General features: G+C 33.3%; 1 protein-coding gene across 1 annotated transcript; it reads left to right on the forward strand.

Moving 5' to 3' along the window:
• The first annotated feature begins 5,402 nt into the window (after nucleotides 1-5,402).
• Nucleotides 5,403-8,924, forward strand: LOC111469175 (LRR receptor kinase SERK2-like). Its single transcript, XM_023114458.1, has 4 exons — nucleotides 5,403-6,018; nucleotides 6,475-6,735; nucleotides 6,833-7,711; nucleotides 8,187-8,924. The coding sequence occupies exons 1-4, from the start codon at nucleotides 5,592-5,594 to the stop codon at nucleotides 8,666-8,668; spliced, it is 2,049 nt and encodes a 682-aa protein (XP_022970226.1). The 5' UTR covers nucleotides 5,403-5,591; the 3' UTR covers nucleotides 8,669-8,924.
• The last annotated feature ends 67 nt before the right edge of the window (nucleotides 8,925-8,991 follow it).

Consider the following 8,991-nt stretch of genomic DNA (forward strand, 5'->3'; position numbering starts at 1 on the left):
TATATATATATATATATATATATATATATATATATATATATATATATATATATATATATATATATATATATATATTTATATCATACGTAAAAAACTATATTACATATTGAAATTTGAATTTTTAAAAATTATATTATATTTTTGTTTAGGAAATATATTGGAAATTATCCATTATTTTTTAATTAATATTTTAAAAATATATATCTATATATATATAAAAATGGATAGAGTAGTATGAATAAAAAATTAAAATAATTTTTTTATGATGATTTACCTAATAGCCATTATATCGAAAAAGTTTTCGGAATTAGATACCGAGTTTAAAGAGCGCTAGTCTACGATCCAAATATTCGTGTTCTTTTTCATCATATTACAAATTTCTTACCGGCATAAATCAATATCATTTAAAATAAAAAATAAAAATTTTCTAACCCTTTTATTTTTAAAATATAACATTTTAAATTACCAACCTTTAACATAAAATAATAATTAATATCATAATAATAGAAATAACTTTTATCATTTTATTTAAATTATTTTGAATTATAGAAAAATATATTTATTTATTTACCAAAATAAGATGTGTGTCTTTAGGATAGAAAAGTAAAAGAGGACCCCAAAAAAAAAAAAAAAAAAAAAAACAATTTCTATAAATTGTCGGATTAAAAGGGTCCACTTGTCAAAAAAAAATATTAATGGGATTTTAAAGGACAATTTCTATAAATTTTAAGGGGTGTAAAATAAAACATAAAAATGGTAGGTAATTAAATTTTATTTTTTTTAAATACAATTTTTCATTTTAAGGTAAGAATTTATTTTTTTTAATACAAAGTATGTATAGTTTGTACGATAAATAAAATAAAAATCCCGAAAAAAAAATTATATACTCATTGTTTAATATATCTTGCGAACGAGCCCTCTAGCTAAGGTGAATTACTAAAATATCCAATCTCACGATACCAGAAATTCTAGATCGTTAGAAAAAATACAGTCGTTCTTTGCATGATAACTGGAACGGGATAAGAGGTAGAAAGTGTTCGCTTGAAGAAGAATATTCAAAAACATGGCAACTCTTAAGTCACTTTCTTGACTTTAATTAGTGTCGAGAGACTTATCTCGGTATGAACGTTGAATTTAATACTCAATTAAATCGAAAGAAAAAATGTAATAAAATTTATAAATGATGAAACTTTTTAGAAATAAAAGAGAGAACTTTTACAAACCTTTTCGTTATTGGTGGATGGATGGGTTGGCATTTACAAGTTAGTTTTGTGGGTGCATTTTTCCTTGTCCTCTTATACACTTAATTTATAATTTAACCTAAATAATAATAATAATAAAAGTTTTATTTATTTATAAAATAAAATTAAAATAATTGTAACGTCTCAACCCACCCCTACTAAATATGGTTATTTTTAGATTCTCTCTCAAATATGGTTACAAACATCACAATCCACCCTCCACCAGACACACCGCATCGTGTCTTACTCCCTTTAGGGAAGAGGGAGAAGGCTGACACATTGTCTAGTGTCTGGCTCTGATACCATCTGTAACGGCTTAGACTAACTGCTAACAGATATTATGCTTTTTCAGGTTTCTCCTCAACACTTAGTCTTGGATCAAATAAAGACTCTGGGGTTCCAGCAGGCCACTGCTACATCCATTTCATTAGGAATTGATGATCTTTTAACAATCCCTTCTAAGGGATGGCTAGTCCAAGATGCTGAACAACAAAGTTTGATTTTGGAAAAACACCATCATTATGGAAACGTACACGCAGTAGAAAAATTACACTAGTCCATTGAGATATGGTATGCTACAAGTGAATATTTGCGACAAGAAATGAATCCTAATTTTAGGATGACTGACCCTTTTAATCCAGTCCATATAATGTCTTTTTCGGGAGCTCAAGGAAATGCATCTCAAGTACACCAATTAGTAGGTATGAGAGGATTAATGTCCGATCCACAAGGACAAATGATTGATTTACCCATTCAAAGCAATTTACGTGAGGGGCTGTCCTTAACGGAATATATAATTTCTTGCTACGGAGCGCGTAAAGGAGTTGTGGATACTGCTGTACGAACATCGGATGCTGGATATCTTACATGCAGACTTGTTGAAGTCGTTCAACATATTGTTGTACGTAGAACCGATTGTGGAACCATCCGAGGGATTTCAGTGAGTCCTGAAAATAGCTAAGATAAAGTTTACACACTCTCATAAATGATGTTTTGTTGTGGTCGGAACATGGAATATCACAAGAATAATAATAAAAAAGATATTGACAAAAAAGAAAAGACAAGAAAGAGGAGGAGGCTACATGTGAAGGGAAGGTCCAATTCCACAAATAATTAATTAATTAATTTTGTTTTTAAATGGCACTTGCATTTGATTGGTTGATGGGTTATTGCATGGAATTTTGGAAAAGTTTAACTGAAAAAATAATAAAAAAGAAAATAAAAAAGCATTGTAATGATAATAAAATAGAACAAATAAAACTTTTTAAAAAGGTTATTTGAGTCAGAAAGAGGTGGGGTTTGGACTTTGGAGAATCCCATGCCCTAAAAACTGCCAAACCCTTTTATTATTATTATTTATTTTATTTTATTTTATCATTGAAATTATAAGTTTATGGGTTTTTGTATCTATTTAATTATTGAATTTTAAAAATATTTAATGGGTTTTAATTTTTAATTTTGACGTATTAAATACATGATTGATTGTGTTTCTTGAATATTTTGTTTACCTGAAAATTGAAAAATAAAAGGAAAATATAGGAATTATTAATGCTTAATTATTATATTTGTAAAATTGTTCTAATATATTACAAAGAATTAAAAAATTATATATTTAAAAATATTAAATAATACATTAGCAATGATAAAAATTTTGAATAAATTTTAGGTCCATTTTTCAAAATTCTTCAGAAAATCCATAATGAAAAAATGAAATTTCTAAAGTGAAATAGCAATGATCCAAACTTTATATAGATTTTACGTAGAATATCGTAAAATGAAGCTCGAGCATGGAAGAAGTCCTTATTATAAAGTTTTGAAAATTTTGGAACGAATTACTTTATTTTTTAAAATTAATATAATTTTAAGGAAAAACAATGTTACGACTACATTGTAACATTTGAGTAAATGAGAGGCACATGAATGAATCAAGATCATATCTTTTTTTTTTGTAACAACCCAAATTTAACGTCAACATATATTATCTGTTTTGGAATATATTTTTTATTTTCTCGAAAAAAATTATTTTGTATAATTAGATATGTTAGTAATAATAATAATAAAAAAAAAACATTGGACCAAGGGGAACAAAGGTGGCTGGAGGAATAAATTCACAATAATTGCCATATTAATATTCTGACGTGGATAATAAATAAATACCAAATATATTTATGATTTAAAAAAAAAAAGAGAATAATATCATGCGAATAAGGTGTAATTGAACAACGACAAAAGCCTGCAGAGTGGAGTGTCAGTTACTGACACTCTCTATAAATGACACAAAAATTATATTTATTTATTTCCATTTTTTCTTTTTCAAATTCCCTTCTTAATCCTCTACTCACGCTCCCACCCAACCCAACGTGCTCCTCCTCTTCATTTCTCCACGTGGCTTATCGTTTCTTCTTACGGTGGGCTGCGAGGCAGCAGAGTTCTTAGTCGATTTGAATTTTGAAATTGGGTCCGCCGCCTCATGCCATGGCGGGGTACTGCCCCTTGTGGACAGACAAATAGATGTCCGCCACATGGCACACATAGGGCTGATCATTGCGGGTCACCTAGAGATTTAATCTGGAACGTTGAAATATTGATCAGATCTGATGGTCCCAGTTGAACTAACAGAAGGATTTTGACGAACGGGATTTCATCTTCAAATTATCTAAGATTTGAATTTTACTGATATCTTAATTAATTTAAATAATTAGTTAGAACATTAATCACTTCATTTAAAACGTTTCTATATAATTTTATGATTTAAATATTTTATTATAAGATAAGATATGTCATTAATGTCTTGATTTAACAGATTTTGGTTGTCTCAATTAATTGATTCTTGTTGCGACTGGCGATATTATTTTTCTTTTATTGTTTGTTTTTTATGTTTAAATATTGTTTTTATCTCATTTTTATTAAATTATTTTTGTGTTTTTTTTTTTTGTCGAAATTAACGAGTTTGGGTAAATTCTTAATTTTTATTTTAAGTATTCAATATTTTTAATAAAAAAATATCATTTACAGGGTGGAAATTAATAAAATAGGTCAAATTCAGAGGGAATAACTTGATTTGTTTTTTTAAAGTAAATTTTGGGGTAAAAAAAGCTGACAGTATTAATAGTAAATATATTATTTTCATAAAAATACGCATTAAAAATGCAGCTTTAGTTAACTTTTCAAAGTTAAAAAATTTCAACCAAGTAGAAATTTGCACCAAAAACCCATTTTTTTTTGGAGAAATGTTTATCAGATAAACACGACTTTCTACAATGGTATGATGAGCATAAACTCTCATAGCTTTGTTTTGAGATTCACGAAAAGCTAATATTATTTTATTATAAACCCATGATCATTCCTTAAATTAGCTGATGTTACTTTCATCATCCAACAAGGTTTATACAGTCTTATAAGTAATGTTTTGTTACCCTCTTCAACTGATATGGGATCTCACACGTACACTTGAATTCCACATTCAAATATTTCAGCTCGACAACTGAGATATAAATATTTATGTTTTTTTTTTTTATTATTTGCAATGTTTTGAGTAAAACTATGAGATAAATTACATAAAAACCACAAAAATTACTCAATAAACTTAACTTCTAAGTTAGCTAAATCAATTTATTACAATCATTAAAAAAGAACACACATATATTGTCTAATATTTGGAAAACATTATCATTTGGAGTTGATAATTATGGATAGAAGACTGTTTGGTTGATCATTATTTATTTTTTCTATTAAAAAAAAAAAGATATAATGAGCTCGCCATCACCACACCAATCGTGATAATTCAATGGCATGATTGAACTTAGGAAGTCAAACATTATGGTGCGAGTGGAAGTAGCGTATCATTTCTCCTTCGTTTGTTTTGACTTTGACGACCAAGACCAATCATCAGAAAATGGCGAGACTCCATGAGGTCTCATGCACATTCCACAGATCGAGCGGCTGATATTCAATCCACTAAAATCGTTTTTCTTTCTATTTTTACTAAATTTAAAAATAAAAAATATTTTTCAATATATTTTCTATTATATCAATTTTGAATAGTTGAATCATGAATGCATCTCAACTTATTTCCTTTTATGTTCTTGAAGTTCAACAAAAATAAAAAATAAATAAATAAAAAACGGGAAAAAAAAGTCTGCAAATTCAATAATTTATGGCCAATAAAAATATTATCATCATCTCCATTACAGGCAGGCTTTAATCTCCCAAGAATCTACCCTTTTCAGCCCCCACTCTGAGCCCAATTTCTCCCAAAAAAACCTCCTCTAATGAAAACCCCCTTCATCTTCTTCTTCATTCCTCTGCAAACCCAAATCTAGAACACCCAGAAACGCCCCACTTTCATCAATGGCGGCCCCCATTTCCTTCATTTTCATCTCCTTTTTCATTTTCCTCTCGAACCCAGTTCGGATTATGGGCAACGATGAGCTCAAGGCGCTACTGGATTTGAAGGCGGCTTTAGACCCTGAAAATCAATATCTATCTTCGTGGAGCGCTGATGGATACCCATGTGCCTCTTTTGAAGGGATTGGGTGTAATGAGAAGGGGCAGGTTACTAATATGTCGCTGCAGGGGAAAGGGCTCAGTGGGAAGCTCTCCCCTGCCATTGCTGGGCTTAAGCACTTGACTGGGCTTTATTTGCACTATAACTCATTGTTTGGGGATATTCCTAAAGAGATTGCTAACTTGACTCTGCTTTCTGATTTGTATTTGAATGTTAATAATTTGTCTGGGGAGATTCCGCCTGAGATTGGGAACATGGCGAGCTTACAAGGTTTGCTTTGGTTTCTTTCTATGGCTGCTTTAAGTGCTGTGAGATAGCTTTTGAATGTGAATGTTGGCTGCTGTTGGCTGCTGTTTACTTCAACAAATGTTCTTATGTAGCTTGAAATTGTAGATTTACAGCCTTTTCTTCTACATGCATGAGTTTTGAGTGCCATTGAAGCTCATAGTTCTGCCTGAAATCCATTTTGTTTTCAGAGAGATGATGATTTTCTTCATTCCCCTGTTTTTTTTGAATCTGGGTCATTGTTTTTTTTCGATTTAATCTGTAGAACATGTGGTTTTCTTCGATCTAGAATGTCACAATACTCTATGTTAAAGCGGTTGTGGGCTTCTTGAATCTAAGGGGAAGCTTGTGATTTCACTGTTTTGAGCTTGGAATGGTCAGTTTTGTGTGTGTTGCACTCTGTTTTTCTCATATTTGAGCTGTTTTGTTCTTCATTTTCAGTATTGCAGCTATGTTATAATCAGCTGAGTGGGAGCATACCAACGCAGCTTGCATCTTTGAAGAAGCTCACTGTTCTTGCTCTCCAATCCAATCAGTTAACTGGTGCAATCCCTGCAAGCTTGGGGCGATTGGACTTGTTAGTGAGAGTAGACTTGAGCTCCAATCATCTCTTTGGCTCTGTTCCTTCAAGGCTTGCGGATGCGCCGTCGCTTGAAGTTCTTGACGTTCGAAACAATACGCTCTCTGGCAATGTACCTCCTGGTATCGATCGATCTTCATGCTTTTGGGTTTTGTTCATTTTTTATTTTACATGATGCTAAGTAGGAGCTTTGTTTTGCTTGTGCTTGCTTTGATGAAGCTCTGAAGAGATTGAATGAAGGATTCTTGTTTGAGAACAACTTGGGATTATGTGGAGTTGGGTTTCCTTCCTTGAAAGATTGTTCCGGCTCGAGTCGTGTTACTCAAACCCAACCTGAACCTTATGCTGGATCAACTGGGACGATGCCCACAAGAGACATACCCGAAACTGCTAATGTTCAGTTGCCTTGCAACCATACTCGCTGCCCGAGTTCATCGAGTTCGTCCAAATCTCGAAACGCTTCAATTGTTGGTGTAGTTATTGTAACCATAGCACTTTCAGGTATTGGGATCTTAATGTTCACACAATACCGTCGTCGAAAACAGAAGCTTGGATCTTCATTCGACATTTGTGATCACCGTCTCAGCACGGATCAAACCAAAACAACGTACAGGAAGAATGGATCTCCTCTTGTCAGCCTCGAGTATGCCAATGGCTGGGATCCATTAGCAGACGGTCGAGGCTTGAGCGTTTTTGGGCAAGAAGTGCTCCAAAGTTTCAGGTTCAATTTAGAAGAGGTAGAGACAGCCACCCAATACTTCTCAGAGGTGAATTTGTTGGGGAAGAGCAACTTCTCAGCTACGTATAAAGGGATTTTGAGAGATGGATCAGTTGTTGCTGTTAAGAGCATTTGTAAAACTAGCTGCAAGTCAGAGGAAGCTGAGTTCTTGAAAGGATTGAACCTTTTAACTTCATTAAGGCATGAAAATTTGGCGAGACTTAGAGGATTTTGCTGCTCAAGAGGCAGGGGAGAGTGTTTTCTTATCTATGATTTTGTTCCTAATGGTAACTTGTTGAGATATCTTGATATCAAGGATGGTGATGGCCAAGTTCTTGATTGGTCTACCAGAGTATCCATTATAAGGGGCATTGCCAAAGGTTAGCTATTGCATGAACTTTATTTTGATATCTAGAGCTACTTTGATATCATTCTTGGCTTTGTTGACGACATGTGCCCAGTGACCCTTATATATGTCATTTATGTTATATGATGATGTGATGACGTTAAATAATGATGTGATGACGTTATATGATGATGTGATGACGTTATATGATGATGTGATGACGTTAGATGACGATGTTATATGATGACGTTAGATGATGATGTGATGACGTTAAACGATGATGTGATGATGTGATGATGTTATATGATGACGTGTGACATTAGATGATGATGTGATGATGTTATATGGTGACGTGATGATGTTAAATGTTGACGTGATGGTGTTAAATGATGGTATGATGATAGTATATGATGATGTGATGACGTATCCTCCGTTCTTATTTACATTATTACTTCTTCAAAATCTTGCCATGGATTGAAACCAAGCTGAATGTTTTGATCTAAAACCAGGTGTAGCATATCTGCACAAGAATGAAGCAAACAAGCCAGCTCTTGTACACCAAAACATCTCAGCCGAGAAGGTCCATATCGACCAGCGATTCAATCCGCTACTCTCGGATTCCGGTTTACAAAAGCTGCTTACAAATGACATTGTCTTCTCCGAGCTCAAAGCCACAGCAGCTCGAGGCTATCTAGCTCCCGAGTACACCACAACAGGTCGGTTCACAGAGAAAAGCGACGTTTACGCATTTGGTGTGCTAGTGTTCCAAATCCTCTCAGGGACTAGGAAGATCACCAGCTCATTGCGTGGTGCTGCTGAAGCATACCGCTTCGTAGAGCTTCTCGACTCGAAGCTCCATGGTCGATACTTCGAATACGAAGCAGCTAAGCTATGTAGAATTGCGTTGCTTTGCACACACGAATCACAGAGCGAGAGGCCGTCGATGGAAGCCGTTGTACAGGAGCTCGTGACCTGCAGCAGCTGCTTATAATATGATATAATAGAAATGGAAGGAGATTGTGGTATTTTTGAAGCTGTGAATGAATGGCTGGCTAACTTGTTGCTCTAACTATTTTTTTTCAATCTCATTTAGTGAATAGTTAATGTATTATGAACACTTTCAAATGTCACTTTCCTTAGGACACTGAACTTTGGCTGTCACAACAGCTGCCTGCTGTCTGTCTGTCTGTCTGTCTGTCTTAATTGCTAACATTTTTTTTTGACTGTGACAGTGAACTGTCCCCGAATTCTTGGAATCCTGTGAAAGTGGTTCTTATGCCTCCCGGAAGGGATGGGGTAAATGACCTTATCTTT

The sequence above is a fragment of the Cucurbita maxima genome, unplaced genomic scaffold, assembly GCF_002738345.1.
Source record: "Cucurbita maxima cultivar Rimu unplaced genomic scaffold, Cmax_1.0 Cma_Scf00038, whole genome shotgun sequence".
NCBI classification, from domain to species: Eukaryota; Viridiplantae; Streptophyta; class Magnoliopsida; order Cucurbitales; family Cucurbitaceae; genus Cucurbita; species Cucurbita maxima.

What these genes read in the sequence shown, in the direction of transcription:
- LOC111469175 (XM_023114458.1), top strand. Translation starts at nt 5,592, where the DNA reads ATGGCGGCCCCCATTTCCTTCATTTTCATCTCCTTTTTCATTTTCCTC. An exon ending in GAACATGGCGAGCTTACAAG is followed by an intron (nt 6,019 to 6,474) that starts GTTTGCTTTGGT and finishes CTTCATTTTCAG; the next exon opens with TATTGCAGCTATGTTATAAT. An exon ending in CTCTGGCAATGTACCTCCTG is followed by an intron (nt 6,736 to 6,832) that starts GTATCGATCGAT and finishes GCTTTGATGAAG; the next exon opens with CTCTGAAGAGATTGAATGAA.